Raw genomic sequence first — 16620 nt, 5'->3', positions numbered from 1 at the left:
GCTGAACTGGGTAAAACTGCTGTCTTTCCTCCCTGCTGAGATGCGGTGGTGAAGGTGCTACGGTGAAAGAGGCCTAGCAAATAAATACTGCTTCAGTCTTGTACAAAGCGGCACCTAGCACCAAGAAATGCTTCTGCCTCAGACTTTCCGTCTCCGTGGAGTTTTGACTCATTCATATGAGAACTTTTAGCATATCATTCAGCGTGCACATTTTGCTGTGCATTAATGCTTTGGTTTTGCTTGATACGGTTGAAGGGCCCCAGTCTTAGAAGTGGCTGGTGGGCGCCTTAGCGGTACTCTGAGCGGCACGTCCATCTGCTGTGGGCCAGCAGATTCCGTTACTGAGTGGAGGCGGCAGGGGAGGCGAGGGCAGCCCAGGAGGACCGTCCCACACTTGACACGCACAGGCCCAGCTTGCACTTGGAATCTTAGAACTGGAATATGTTCTCCTTCACAGACTCCTCTTCAGAGCCAGCGTCCCTAGACATTAAAGTCAGTGTGCTGGCTGGCGACTGACCCACAAGTCCCTTCCCAATGTTACGTTTTCAAGTGTTGACTTTAAAATGCACGCATAGGTTTGGCTGCAGTAATGTTGTCTCGGAGAATCTCTGCAAGGGTTTCTGTAGCCGTAGAAATTCTGTTAAGTGTGCATGGGGTTTGATTTATAACTCAGACCTTCATGTCTGTGGCTGCTTTTTCTCTTATACATCTGCCCAGATAGATTGACATCCATTTATTAAGTTTTTTGTACCATGTGGTTATTTTTGTAAACTGTTCTAAGGCATAAAAAACCATTAGCTCATGGTTCTCTGAGATTGGGCATTTTGTTGCTGTTCTTGCTTTTTTCATTGGAGGTGCTTAGGTAAGGTAGGTTTTCTATTCATACCTGCAAGGAGGGAGGAGAGACTGAAGTCTGACTTGGGGGGACAAGGACGTTTAAGGTCATAGGAACTTGGAGAGCATGTGTTTGGAAGGTATCAATAAGTTGGGATTTGAAAAAGTAAATATTTTGATTTACAACAAAACATTTCATCTTGATTTTAGTTTCCCCTGAAGTTTTGGAAATTGAACTTGACCACTAGGTAAATGTACATACATTTGATACAAGGATACATTCATTTTTTTAAAAGTATCATGAGTAAAAGTTCAGTTACTGCTTCTGCCAGCCTAGTGTCTTATTCTAAAAATGTTTAGGTCAGATATTCCTGAGGGGTTTTAATCTGACATGTGTGCGTTGTTACCACTCACTTCCATGGTGCACTCGTGCGCGCTTATGCCCACGCACACACGTCACCACTTTCACATGTTTCAGGTGTTGGACTTTCTGTTTCATCTCTCACCTGGGAAGAGGAGTCCCAAGCCCGAGTTCTCCATAAAGTGAGAACTGTCATTTTTATTTTCAAGCAGCGAAAGACACATAAAATGAATTTAAATTTGAACATTCCATTTAGAAGTAATATGGGGAAAAGTGATTTTTTAGTTTTCCTTTTCCTGACAGCATCTAGGGATCCTGAACGCATCAGACTTTTTGTAAGATACTGGCAAAATAAACAAAAAAAAGAAACCAACCTCCCTGCCCTCCTGAAGCTTAGCATTTATCCAGGTCCTCTCTCTGAAACTTGATAATCATCTCTATAGACATTAATAAACCCCTGTATTCAGCTGATTTTCAGTGTATTATACAAAGCACCAATTAAAAAAACCTACTCATTAGGAGATATTTATATATATGTGTGTGTGTGTTTAACTGTACTTTGTGTTTTTTTCATAATTTTTGAACTAAAATGATGTTTCTGAAAAAAAAATCAGTAAGTATTAATAATCACATTGTCTCCAGAGAACATCCAGCATCAGTATTCATATATCGCATTTCACATGAGCGTCTAACCTATAAATTTATTCACATATTTATTCATTCAAAGGTATGTATCGACAGCCTGCTGTGTGAGAGGCATTCTGTTTTCCTGTGGAGTAATAAGGATAACAATCTTAGTAGTTTAAATAATGGTAACTTTCCTTTGGTATTTTTGCATCAAGAGCATGCCTGTCACTGTAAATGGTAGGTGGTTTTATATCCTCATTTTCAATTAAGGAACCTGAGGCATGGAATGTTTAAGCGAGCCCCATGGTTATGGAACGGGTGAAGCGTGGGGGTGGCAATTCATCCCCAGACCTGTGAGCTTAATTAGCTATCCTTGGGTGGATGGATAGATGGATGGAGAGAAGGGAAGGAAGGAGAGAGAGAAAAAGGCTTTAAAAAGTCTTTCTCCAATTAATTCGATGTTTTATAAAAGAACTTACATTTCTCTGAAGCGCTGATAACTAAAGTTTTCCAATTGTATTTATTCTCACTGCTGAAATTTTTAACATGTATTTTGTTTTTGTATCTTTGATTGTGCCATTCTTACATTGACTCCCTTGAAAAATACCATCATGTCCTTAATTTAGAGCGTGGGAGGGTGATTTAGAACACGGGGACTGACTTCTGGGATAATCTGGCGTTTGGAAGGTTTCGAAAGGGTTGACTGTAACAGCTCTGTGTCAGTCAGTTCTCGCTGGCTTCACATCCTGTCTGAATCAGTAAGTGTAACTGAGCTAAGAGCCTTTGTTTTGATCCCCACGACAATGTTAGGTATTTGCGTGGGAAGCAGTGGGCAGTTTCCCATGTTTCTTAGAAAATATAGACCTTAGTCATTCACTGGCTTGATGCGGTGAGCAAGGGTATAACTGGCAGCTCCAAAGTTTACTGGTTGAGACGGTGCTTGTAGGATTTTGTACTTGTCCCTTCCTAGCAGAATATTGTAAATCTATTGCAAAGCTTGCCGTTAAATAGCATGCATTTTGAGGAAGTCCATTCCTCTTTTACATTACAAAACTTTCCCCAGTTTTTACACTACTGCCCATGGAAATCCAAGGTTATGAGTAGCAGCTTTGCTAGGCACTGAAGTACTTGATATTAATTGGATTTTATTACCACTTTCAGCAATTGTATTAATGGTGCGATCCATAAGGAAATGGTAAACCAGTCTTTTATGGGCAAACTTCCACCAAGTCATTTTTTTCTGTCTCCTTTTCTGAACCAGCTATAACTTCACTCTAGTACTTCTTTCGAATTAGACAGTGAGATAGCTCTTCTGTTGATAATGTGATCCATAGTATCTATGATAGATCTGTCCTCCAAATTATGAGTTTTCCTTTTTGCATCTCATCTGTCAGGTTCATTTTTAGCCGTTTTAGATACGTGAAGATTGTATTATAGCTTGATATTCGTTCCCTGTAACCTTTCAAAAGAGCCAAACTTAATAAAGCATCTAACTTCAAATGGATTGATCTCAAATGTTGTATGGCCACTGTCTTGTCACAATAGTAAAGCCTAAAAGAGTTAAGCCATGCCAATTTAGAGTGCTTTAACAATGTGTAGGCACTTCATCTTCACTTAGTAGATATTTACCTATGCTTTGTTTTAGATCTGAACAGGTTTCCTTTGACCTCAAAATCACTAATGCAAGGAAAATTACCGTATCATGAGTGCATTTCCCTTATTTTTTTCTGGTTTGCAGAATAATAAATACTGCCAAGGCTTAGGAGCAGACGTGGCCTGAGAGAAAGCCTATTAAATGTTATTTTCTAATTGCTTTTTTATTTTTTAAAGTTAACCCAAATCATGCTAATCAATCAGATTTACTTACTCACACAGAGCAAGTTTTAAAGTGCTCTTTTGTTGGAATAACTACTTAAATTTCAAGTTGGGCTTTATCTGGATTTGCTTTTTAAACCTACTGTATTTCATGTCAGATTTGAGTCCCAAACTAACTCACAAACAGGAAACCCTCAATTCAGAATAATCAAAACCAACAGATACCATGTGCCCCCAGTTTTTTTCCCCTTTCTTTGGAAACTGCTTGATCGTAAGGTGCTCTGGTGTAAAAAACACGAAAGCCCTGAACGTAACAGGAGGGAGCTTCCGCCAGCTGCGCGGCTCGTTGCCAGTTGAAGCAGGGAACGCTCTGGCTGTTGGGACTTTTAAATCTAGACTTAAAAGTTATTTGTTCTGTTTAGCATTTTTAAAATGGGCCTATTAGGGATTGAACGTGCTTCAGTTTTAATTTTAACTCACAGTGATTGTGAAGCACCCTGGGATCCTTGCAACAAAGGGCGTCCCAGAAATACAGGCTTGTCTTGAGTTCCGATATGCAGTGTTGTTATGGGTGCTGGTTCATTATGGACAGTTGAGGAGGCTGCAGAACTCCACATCCTAGAGAAGGTGGATGATTTGCTTTAAGAGTCTTTTTCCCGCCTCTTATTCTTACTCTAAAACTTCATCCTCCTTAGTCATCATCTTTTTTCTTTCTCCTTTTCAAAAAAGCTATCCTCTTGTATGGCAATATTTTCCCATAAAATGCTAATCTAATTGAGTTTACTCAGGTTAAAGAGGCAAACCAGATGATGTGTTGAAAGTTAAGAAAGATTAAAGCTTTAATTATTAGTGCCATTTGAGATCACATTCTTCTCTAGACCACAAGACAGTATTTCCTCATTGGGTACCATCCGACTGTTCTAGGCTTGTCCCATTTTCCTGTTAATCCAGCGTGTATTCCTATGCAATGAAAAAATGTGGAGCTAACCAGAACAAGTATTAACTTTATGAAACGTCACAAGAAGTATTTCCCAAAATGTATTGAATCTCTTCAGTTGTGTTAACATAGAGTGTAATCTCATTTTCTTTTTATTTCTTAATGGAACTATCTTTGGAAGTGATATATTTCATCAGCAACTGCTCTTTGCCGTCATATAATTAGTGTGCTAATAGCATTCATTCCATAGGAATTGAGAATGTGAGCTCTGTCATTACTGATCTGTAAATTCAGGCAAGTGACTCTCCACGCCTCAATTTTTTCATCTATAAAGTAGCAAGATAATAGTACCAATTTTTCAGGAGTCTTAGGAGGATTGCGGGAGTTAATACTTGCAAAGCATTTAGGATAGCACTCGGTTCTAAAGTACACTGTAACGTTCCTTGTTTTTCTGCAACGTGGGGGCTTGAGACTTAGAAATCACTCTTGTAGGTCTCAGAGACTGTTGCTACATAGAAGATTTTGAAGCAAGTGTTGTTTTTAATGGAAACAACCAAGAACTTTTCATTTGTGAAAAAAATTGAAGGGCTGTTTTATAACTCATTCTCACCTTTCAGGAATGCTTTCACCACCGTCCTGAGATCATTATAGGGTTCCGATGTGTCTTACAGGGTAAGTGGGGGAAGCTGTCCCACGGGGACTGTCCTCTGGGGTGTTTTTCCCGGCGTTACATTAACTGCCCTCACCCCCACACCCTAATCCAAGGCCCAAACCCTGCTTCCTCCCCCCTCCATAGTGCCTTGCACATTTTCTGTAATTATAGGTGGACTGAGCAGGTTTTCTGAAAACACTACAATCAGTGGTCACAAAGGGACTTGGTTTTATTCATCATCACGTTCAGGAGTCTGGCACACAGTTGGGTCTCAGGAATATTTGTCAAACTGAAACAACCTCATAGGGTTTTCATCATATTTATTTTGTGAACCAATAAACTATGTCCATAGTGTTATTAGTAGTGTTTTATTTGTAATCTTATCTAAAATAACTTACTTTGCAAAATGTTTTTTCCTATTACGCTTAGTTCTGATTTTTTAGTTTACTTAACGTACTTCTGCATTTTCCTCTAAGAAAACCTACTGATGTTCCAAGCTGTCCCATAGTTTTGCTTGTATTGCAATGTTCTTGAGTGTATGTACAAAAGTTGTATGTTTGTAAGCAGAAGAATAATCACGGGAGGTACACAGGACCCAGAGATCTGAAAAAATGCTATAAAAGACCTAATTATATGTCACTGTTAAGCGCAGTCGTTAACAACTTATTTCCGTGCACATTTAAAATGTTTCTTTTATAATCATGTATTTCAGCGTGACTGATAGTTTTCATTTTGTCTCAGTCATCTCATATTTGAGATCCATGCTTTTTTACTATTAGTCAGTTTGTTTGTCTATTTCTCATATTGACGAAAGTATAAAGGAGGGGAATGTCAGTAGCAAAATCAGGTGACATATAGCCCAAGATGCTGATGCTGCCAAAATGGAAATGCTAACACTTAGTACCACCCTGTGTTAGCTCACAACATCCCTCCATCAGCTGAGGCTCCAGAGTCCACATTTGGCATTGGAGACTCCGTTTAGGGCTATAAACATGTGATGTGTGAAACGTCAGCTGTGTGCGGGAGCAGGATCACTGGAATTCAGAGAGAGCTGCAGGTGGAGATAAGTGCTCAGCCGTTCCAGAACGGGCCTCGGGGGGTCGGCCTGGACACCCTCCTGCAGGAGTACCAGCTCAGTGTGGAACTCAGGCCCCAGCCATGGGCAGGGCTCCTTATTTCATGACCGACAGCCTGTCTGGCACATTCTTACTGCTTCATCATAACTCCCAAAGAGGTGATTACCAGGATCTGGCATTTTCCTTAACGGTGAAGCTTTTTCATAATGTTGATAGAGATGACCTAGATTAATTTGATTTTTCTCTATGACCTCATCAAGACGTGACATTGCTTTATTTTTCTTTAGTAGACATGGGAGATCTTGGCTAACAACTAATAGATCACAGAAACCAAGGCCATGATTTAGCCCTCACTTTCCTGTGAAATATTGGATCAGATCTGAGTCAGACCCGTGGGCCCTGCTCCCAAGGGTTTGTACAGACCCCGAAGTTCCAAGCCTCTTTGGGGCAGTTTGTATGTGGGAAGAGCTTCTGTCAGTTTCAGGAGACTCCCAAGGAAGGTTCTTGGCCCTGTAAAAAGCTAAAAACCAGACTTTTCTCCCCACTTTTTAGGCATTGTGGCCTAAAAAACTAATAGGATTCATACAATGAAGCAAGAAATATAAAAATCTGTGAAGTGTTACAGAACTTAATTCTAGTATTTACTTTTGGAAAAATGGATTGCTCAAGCCAGTTTAGTTCTTGTTTTGACTCTGGGGCTTGAAGTTTTTCAAGATGCTGTATTTAGGACCTCTGGAGTTTAATACAAATTGGGTATCTATTTCTAAGTACAGATTCAAGAAATTTTAATCATCACAGAGAATGGGAGATTTAACCACATAAGGGCCATCAGAGAAAGAAGAAGCAAGCATCCCAGGTGCTCAAGATTTAGAATCTTGGGAAATAATTTTCGCTATAAAATCAAATAAGACTCATTAGATTTAGATTTATCTAATGAAAAACTTGTGAAAATTCTATTTGGGGTAGCATAGTGTTTAATAATAGTATATTTTTAATAATCACATTATTAAGCAAGCTACCAAGGGACTTCAACATTCTTCAGAAATAAAGCTGTCATTCACGTCTTCACAGTGAATGGATGATGTGTGTTACAATTGCATCGTCTTCAGTCGCTGGAGAAGACCCTGTAAGACCTGTGTCTGGGAATACATAGAGGTCTCCTAGAGTCTTCGGGCTCTGAGAAGGGACCTTGCAGATTATTAGTCCATTTCCCTTCATCCTGCAGATGAACAAACCTAAGCTTTTATGGGCAATTAATTTGAAATACTGCAAGCCCTTTTGTAATAATACACTTTTTAACAAGTATTTTCTAATCTAAGTTCTTTGCCAACATATTCAATTCATTTGAGGAGGAAGGTTTGAGCACAGTAGGAAGATCTAGATGGATACTTACACAGAAGGCATGGAGAATTTGGTCAAAGGATATCATCTGGGCCTTACATAAGATTACTTTAATTATGCAGAAAAGTCATATGAACCGTGAACCAGCATTTCCTTTAAAAATTATGAATTGCCCGTTTAAATCATTAGGTAAAATTTCCGTGCTTTGAAACGATGACCTTTTCCTCTTGAGGAGCTGCAGTAAGAGGGTTCTTGCGATGCTTCCTTTTGTATTCCGCGGAGCTCTGGACCCAGTTTCTGTTCTGAGCACGATACGAGGGTGACTGTGTGTGAAGGGGCCGTTTTCAGGTGCCAGGATTGATCAAGATGGCAAGAACCGTAACTGTGACACCTGGAGTTTAAGTCAAATTTAGAAGTGATTAGTCTCTTCTCTGGAGAAGGACATGGCAACCCACTCCAGTGTTCTTGCCTGGAGAATCCCAGGGACGGGGGAACCCGGTGGGCTGCCGTCCATGGGGTCGCACAGAGTCGGACACGACTGAAGCGACTTAGCAGCAGCAGCTGTCTCTTCTCCGCAGATCGAGATGCCGGCCATGCCCTGGTTTTATCTCCCAAGAGCATAGCTTAGAAAGCAGAAGAGGATCCCGAGGGAAGGGTTTTGGGGAATGTAAGCTAACATCTCAAACCAAACAGGACTCTTAGAAACCCTGCCGTTTGCTTCCCATAAACTGCAGCCCAGTCCGGACCTCGCCCTCTCCTCCCCCAACACCGGGTGGGGCCTACCTGCACGTTTTCAACAGATGCACCCCACGGCCCTGCCTCCTGCGATGCCTTTTAGAGCTTGTTTGTGGTGTTTGATGTCCTTTGGGATGAAAAGAAAACCCCGCTGACTGAGAGTCCCTATGAAAACAGTGTTTGAGTATGGAGTTGATGTCATTTGAGCTGAAGTTCAAGTTTGACCTTTTTAAGTTTCCCACACGCCTCGAAAAACCTGCTGTGAAGATTCAGGCCGCAGGCAGACAGGACCTGCAGAAAAGCAGAGGGACATCCGGGCCTGTGAAGTTACACACGTCTCAGAAAATAAAGATGTGAGGGAAGAGAGAGCCAGCAGTTTGACAGATTGGTCAGTAAATGCTCATTTTATTGAAAATTATAAAAAGGTGCTTAATGTCTCTGTGCCATTAATACCATACATAAAAAGGTTACTGTCAAGATGAGTGTTCTAGGCCTGAAAATTAACTGCGGAGTTTCCTTAAGCATTGCTCTGTGTCACCTGAGAAGTTAAAGGTTTCTGTATATCCATTTTACTCGCACAGACATTTATTTCAGAAAACAATTATTTTAGACTTGATGCCAAAGACATTAGCAGTGATGTACTTTCATTTAAGACATGGATGGGCCAGATATATGTTACCGACAAGGTAAGAACCATGAACAATCGCCTTACGGAATTAAACCTGTGCAAGATGAGTTCCCTTGCCGTCTCTAGAGTATTGCGATTCAAAACATACATTCCTTTCTACAGAAGAAGATACTCAGATTCCTTAGTTGAAATTAATTAGCATTCAGAAACCAGATAGCATGTTTTTGGGTATTCATGAGATCTCTGTTTGAAAAAAAATGTTTTTAACTTGTAGAAATGTGTTGCAACACACAGATGGGAAGAAAAAGGGAAAAAAAAATCTCTTTAGCAAGCACTGAGTGTAAAAGGAATATTACATTTTGCACGCTCCTGATTGCTCTGTGTAAACAGTTTTTGACATCTGTCTTTATAGTTTTCGAGGAGAGGAAGACTTTGTTAAAAGAATCATTTTTATACAGCAGTCCCCATTTCAGTCTTGCTTTACCTGTATTATGAAAGCAGATGGTCTGCATGTCTTTTGAATATTTATAACTATCAAAAACAATCTCTTGCTATTCACCCTTAGGCTTATGAGATGTCAGGACTGTTCTGGTTGAAAAAAAAATCATCTTGGGTGTTTACAGAAAGAGGATTACATTAAGCTGAAATGACTATACATTTTCCAGTTTAATATTTGTCCATCAGCTGTTTAATCGTATTTAGATAATTGTGTAAATAAGATGTTATAGCTTTTGCCCTCTCTGCTGATGGAGCCTGAAAGCTTTAAATATGGGGGACCCACTGTTTTGTAGATGCCTCCTCCCACCTCGGTTACACCATCCTCAAGTCTTTAGTAAGTTTTGATCGTGATATCCCAGTCCTGTTTAAAAAAACAAAACAAAACAAAACAAAACATTGTGCAGGGGAAGCCTGAATGGAGCTCACATGAACGCTCAGGAGCCGCAGGCCTCCGGAGCAGACTGCAGTGCGTTCCGTTCTAGTGTGCAGGTCGGGTCCAGTCCTGCGGTTACCCTGTAGAGATATCGTGGCATTCTCTTTCTTTCCAGTGAGCACAGTATTTTGGAAAACTTTTGGTATAGTGGGGGTTAAGTGTTTCTTTGACTGGAAGCTGAGCAATCACAGATAACAGATTTTGCTGTGGTTGGTTGATTTGGCAGAAAAGCATGAACAGTTCTGGTTTAAATGATTGAATAACCTGATTAGCATTGTTTGGGGCTGGGTTTTTTTGTTGTTGTTAAAGGCACAACAAAGCGGTTTTAAGGGTAATCAGATCACTGTCTTTCCCGGGTTGGTGAACCTTTTTTTTTTTTCCCAGAAGGTCTCACCTCTTCCAGCCTCTTCCCTTGGCTATCAGATGACCAAGGAGAAAAAGAAAGCTTATCTTCCTTTGGTTTCAAGTGTGTTATAAATACACACCCCCGGTGTGTGCCCTAGGTTGAAAGGATAGAATATTTTGGAAACGTGTGACCTCCACCAACTCCTTGTGGGTTTGGGGGTTGCATTTTGTTTTTCAAATTCAGAGACTGGCAGTCTTTGAGTGCAAAGGTTCAGAATGTTCTAACCATGTCGAAGCCAGGCGGTAGAAAAATTCCACCCTTACCTTTTCACAATTAGAAAGGTTATAAATAATGTATTTGGCTGAAAAGGAAGCTCAGCCTGTGGCAGATGGTATCATTCTAGAGAACCCGGGTTTCTGTGAAGATGGCACTCTTTCAGATCGGAACTCGAGCAGACTCTCAGAAAGAGCCGGAGCTCCTCATGGAGCGCAGACATGTGCTTTACGGATCTTAGAAAAGCTTACAACTTGGCTCCTAGGATGAGAATATTGTGTCACACTGGGGTTAGGAGACCCACAGCCAATTTCTGCCGACTTCCAAATTGTATTTCCTGACACTGGAAGCTGGGGCCTGTTCCTTGGTCTGTGTAGCGTTTGAACTTGGGATTTAAACCAAAGGAGTTTGATCAGCCTGGTTATTTTTGTCTCTGAACATGGATGCTTTATGCAGGCTGGCCCCCAAGTGGGACTTGCCAGGCAAGTCACATACAGATCTTCGTGAAAGAGATGGAGAGAGGGAGATCTCTCGTATCGATCAGTATAGGCGATCTGGGAGAAGGCAAGCCCCAAAGCCCCGTGACTCCCGAGACGTCTATGTGGATGTAGCTTCGAAAACCTGGGGCAGGATCTCTTGCAAATTCGAGAGCCAAGAGTTCGAAGAAGTCTGGGTTGGAGCTGGATAAGCAAAAGTGATGGATTGAAAAGATTCCTCTGATAATGAAGCTGCCGTAACCTTTGGCCTTTAAGGAAACAGAGAGGATGGGTTTCTGGTAGCCTGCAGAGATGACCCGTGTCAGTGACCTTTGATTGATCCCCATCGACGTGCCCAGCCCTGTGACGGGTCCAGGCTGTACAGAGATATACCCCGCGGCTCACTGCCTAGCGGGAAAGAAACAGCGTGACCAGGCCGCCACGGTGTTCCCCCTGGAGTTACACCCTGGGTGAGCAGCTGTGGCTAGAGATGGGAGAGGGCATGGAGCTGACGAGTCAGAGGAGCGCTGTGTGTCCTTCTGGCGTCAGCTGCCCCGTGGTGCCTGCAGGCCAGCTTCAGAAGATACCACCAGATTGGAATATTGAAACGATTCCAGCGGAAATGCTCTTTTCCATTGAGGTTTTCCCTTGGTCCGACTGGTCATTGGACCATTAATTTGTATTTTGTGTGTTCTTTGTAAGAAAATTTCTCTGACTGAAAAATGCGATGTTTGAAAATTGTGTCTAAGACTTGAGTTATTCAAGGCATAGTCTTTGGACTGATCTGAACTGTGATCATATAATAAAAGCCAATGTGAAGGGAGGCGGAGGGTTGTCGTCGTAATTAACTTCTCTTAACTCTGTGCTGAGTGTGTTCCAGGCTCTGCTAACTGCACCACATTCATTATTTTATTTATTGTCTGTCCAGGTACCTCTTCAAGTTCTTTTTCCAGCGACCTAGTCCAGTGGTAGACACACAGTAGGAGTTCCATAGTTATTTTCAGAATGAATTAGTGGATTCTCGGAACAGCCCCATGAGGTGGTTGCTGCTGTCGTTCCCACTACATATGGGGGATAGTCCTAGTCATTGATTAATTCAGCCAAGGTCGCCGTACCAGTGTGCAGCACAGCTTGGACTTGCATGCAGGTTTAGCTGATTCTGCTTCATAAATGAACATGTGAAAAGTGAAAGTCGCTCAGTCGTGTCTGACTCTTTGTGATCCCATGGACTATACAGTCCATGGAATTCTCCAGGCCAGGATACTGGAGTGGGTAGCCTTTCCCTTCTCCAGGAGATCTTCCTAACCCAGGTCTCCTGCGTTGCAGGCGGGTTCTTTACCAGCTGAACATGTCGTGTGTATATAATATGTGCCAGGCATTTGGGCTGGAAAGAAATACAGAGCCCCAGACCTGTATGGACTCACAACTTAGTGAGTCATCTTTTTAGTTAGTAACCTTTTTGAATCAAGATCTCCTTGTGAATGACGGAAGAATCCCAAGCCTTTCTCCTTAGAAACATGGATCTTTGTCTACCTGCCCCCTTCCCCGCCTCACCCCATAGGAAAATATTATCATCTTGACTCTGTTCTTTGTATTATCAAAGCGATAGGTATTTATGTCCAAATTTGAAATACACAGCAAAATGTGATCTTTCAAATACCTCGTGCCTCACAATTTTCTGAGATCTCTCTTCCCTACCTTGGAACTCATAGACCTAGTCAGATGCCATGCCTAAGCTTCAATAGCGACTTGACCACAAGGAAAAAAAAGTCTCATGTAGTGGCTGGCTGAGCCGTTTAGTTGTACAGATCACTTCATATTGTTCCAATAAAAATAGAGGTAACCCCGTGTTACCTGAATTACGGGCTATTTCCCAGCCCCCTAAAGGCACAGGAAGAGAATCTAGAAAGTTGCTCTGGCCTGCTTCATAACCTGTGGATTAGCCTTTTGATTTATGTCTCGCTTAGGCTAATATTTACATTAATCAGAGTTTCCCTAAGCACGCATCACTTGACAGAGGAGAAAGCATCCAGAAGGTCACTTAAGGACAGTGCTCACCCGTTTAGGGTTAACCAAGGGCGGGGGAAGCTTTGATGATTACGCACATATGGATATTATTTTCCACATATGGATGATAATGAACTACACAGCGCTGTTACATATGGGCTCTACTTTTATGAGAATATTTCACATCTTTTTTCTTTTTCCCCACGCAGTATATATCCCCCCCCCCATATATTTTCCTCTGTAGGTCTACTGAATCACAGTAAATTGAAATGATCTGTTTACATGTCTCTTCCTAGTGGAGGGTAAACTTCTTGTGGGCAAAGGTTGTGTCTGAGCCACCTTCGTTTCTCTAGTACCAGCCAGTCACATAGTAGGTGTGCAGCCCAGAGCAAATCTCATACACAGAACTATCGGCAAAGTCAAGTAGCCTAGACTTGTTTGTCAAAAACCTCAGCAAAATTTCAGTATTTCATCCCTTTCTAAAAATTAAGAATAAGCTACATGCAAAATTTGCATGTACTATTACCTTAACATTTAAGAATCTCCCAACATGTCTAAATTGAAGAGTAATAATTTTTTAAAAATTGGACCAAAGTAGAAGAACATGGGCTCTCGCCCATTTGCAGAATCATTGTGATCCATCAGCCATCTCCGTAGTTTTATTATCGTTGACTTTATTGATCCATCATTAACAATAGAGTAAGTGTGATTGAGGCTGATGGATTGTTAACTGGATCAGGTAGATTTCTGGCTCTGGTTTTGGCAACCTTGCTAAGTGTCTTTTTGTACCCTGGGCTGAGGGACGCTCTGAGTCTGAATTAATGGCCGAGTATCACATGCACATTAAGGATGTCTTCTTAGAGAAATAAAATGTGAAAATGACTATCAAGTAGAAAGTGTCACAAAAATGTCATTGTGGCTCTTAGGATAGCCGTGTTTTACATCGATAATGTAACTCCAGCTTATCCTTCACTGGAAGTTCTTCAAAGATCCCCTAGATTTACATGTTACGAGAATGTGTGCATGGTACGAAATTAACACTGATGATGGATGTCAGGAGAATCAGTGATAACCAAAAGGGCTCTACATTAGAAGTAGCTTAAAGAAGATAATGGTGTAAAAGATACTTTTGTTCCCAAACTGGCTTTTCTGGTTGTGTCTCACCTCCCAAACAATTGCCTTCTGTCAGTTGTTTATCGTAGAACAACTGAAGTCTGAAAGGTAAGTTCTCATGTTTCTCCATAAAGGAGGACAGGTTGGTGCTGCCAAGTCTAATTGTTCCTACAACTCAATTGAGAAATTAATTTAGCCGCTACTAGAGAATATGAGTGTTGTGGATCAAGTCACTGAAATGACCAGAACCAAAACTGGCAGGGAAGAAAATACTTTTCCATGTTGAAAATGAGTTTAAAAAAGAAGAAAACATACCCAGTAATATGTCAAAATCATCGTCTTTCTTCATTTTTTCTATGTTAACCTGTTGATTCTATTTTCCAAGCTTTTTGTTAGAAGCAGGATGAAGACAAGTGACAAAATAGGTTGTTTTCTTTTTTGTGGTATCCTTGAGAAACAATTCAGCATGAAATGCATATATTTAAAAATGTTACACTTAGTTTGAAATTGAAAACCCAAACTTTATATGAAGCTAGCAATAAGATGGCAGCATGCTTTTTTTCTGATAGAACATCTTTGTGAATAGTTTGTTTCTTCTTAAATGTGGTCAATCAGCCTTGGAACAGTGTTAATTTACCTGCGATTGAAACTCAAATACTACGAGTGAAAAGTATAAGGGGTGTTTCCCAAACTTTAATGTGCACGCAACCCTCCTGGGGATCTGATTGAAATGTAGACGCTGATTGCCCTGGCCTAGCTTAGGGCCCAACCTTCTGCATTTCTAGTAAGTTTGCAGATGATGCTGGTCCCTGGGCCATCCTGGGACTTGTAAGGATGGAGATTTAGGCAGCAGACCACAAAGTGGCCTTTCTGTATGAGCTGCGATCAGAAAGTCATCTCCAGGTATTTGGATTTATTGGGATGGGTGGGCAGTTGTCAGCCCAGGAATAGATGACATTTCCCATACGTACTGGAGCAAAGCCTGTGGGTGTGATCGCTTTATAGCAGTCTCAGTGGGCTGCAGCTTTCTCCTGAAACAAGCACTTGATGATCTACTTAATGACTTTGAGGAAGTCAAGGCTTTAGGCTAAAGTGTGAAGCAAAAACGTGTCCGTCCTCTGTGAATTTAGAGAAAAAACAAGCCAGTTTCCACGAGTGAAGTCATGACTGTGTTCTGTCTTGTGCCGCTGTGTATTACAACTGTTCTCCCCCCCCCCCCCCATGCAGAGCATGATCTCTTCCATTGTGAACAGCACTTACTATGCAAATGTCTCAGCAGCAAAATGTCAAGAATTTGGAAGGTGGTACAAACATTTCAAGAAGACAAAAGATATGATGGGTAAGCAGAACGCTGTCGCAGCAGTGGCTCCATACCACCGCGTGTCGTTTGGGGGTTTATCCAAGTCACATGTGCAGCCAGGTCTTGTGATTGCCCAATTAGAGATCGATTTAGAATGTTTCTTGGAGGGTGGGGAGTGGGCCTGAGTATAATGAGATAATTAAATTCAATAAATGTTTGTGTTTAAATCAGCCCAACTGACTTGGTTGTCAGACATGCAGGAGATGGAGGCGGGGTGGGGGGGGAGCTGTCATTTTTTTAACATCTCAGTGAAGACCTAACCAGGCCTGGAATAGCTAAGAGTGGCTGTGGGTTCTCTCAGAGATAAGTCATGCTTTTATGGGTTTTTTGTTTTTTGGTTTTGTTGGAGAAGAAGGGAAAGTGCCAGATTTTACAGCCAGTGTTTAAAGATGTTAAATTGTATTTATAGTCTCCAGAGTGGAGATCAGGTGATGATCGGAGCTGTTGTCTCCAGTCCCTTAGATGGGGACTTTGGGTGGGTCTGCTGCTGTAGCGGAGAAGGCAATGGCACCCCACTCCAGTACTTTTGCCTGTAGAATCCCATGGACGGAGGAGCCTGGTAGGCTACAGTCCATGGGGTTGCTAAGAGTCGGACAACTGAGCGACTTCACTTTCACTTTTCACTTTCATGCACTGGAGAAGGAAATGGCAACCCACTCCAGTGTTCTTGCCTGGAGAATCCCAGGGATGGCGGGGCCTCGCAGGCTGCCGTCTATGGGGTCGCACAGAGTCGGACACGACTGAAGCGACTTAGCAGCAGCAGCAGCAGCTGCTTTCTTGACCATCCATCACCCAAGAACCGTTGCATCATTCCACGACTCTCCACGCCAGGCCTCCTATCTTAACATGTAACTTTAGGTCAATATTTGTTACTCAGGGAACACATTAAAATTATCTGCAGTGTGAAGTAACAGATAAAAGTTGTGTGTTGTACCTGAGCGTTTAGATTATGACCTTTTTTTCCCCTGTTGAATCTGTTAGTGTTTGTAGAAGCAAACACTATGATTAAGGTTAATGTTTTAATTTCTATTAAGGTTTTCTTTCCATACTTGTCCCTTCCAAATAAATGTCTTAAAATAATATAGGAATGGGATGTTTAATATGCATA

General features: G+C 41.6%; 1 protein-coding gene across 8 annotated transcripts in view; it reads left to right on the top strand.

The window, feature by feature from the left end:
• The window catches only part of SATB1 (SATB homeobox 1), a 102503-nt gene that overhangs the window by 31657 nt on the left and 54226 nt on the right, over nucleotides 1-16620 (top strand). For all 8 annotated transcript variants that reach the window (XM_081573376.1, XM_081573370.1, XM_081573373.1 and 5 more), the window contains one exon: nucleotides 15380-15491. In XM_081573376.1, the coding sequence (XP_081429502.1) occupies nucleotides 15380-15491 (112 nt within the window). The remainder of the gene's footprint in view (nucleotides 1-15379; nucleotides 15492-16620) is intronic.

The sequence above is a fragment of the Giraffa tippelskirchi genome, chromosome 2 (genome assembly GCF_054371585.1).
Source record: "Giraffa tippelskirchi isolate mGirTip1 chromosome 2, T2T-mGirTip1v1.2.pri, whole genome shotgun sequence".
Lineage (NCBI taxonomy): Eukaryota > Metazoa > Chordata > Mammalia > Artiodactyla > Giraffidae > Giraffa > Giraffa tippelskirchi.
This window is presented reverse-complemented; position numbering and strand designations above follow the sequence as displayed.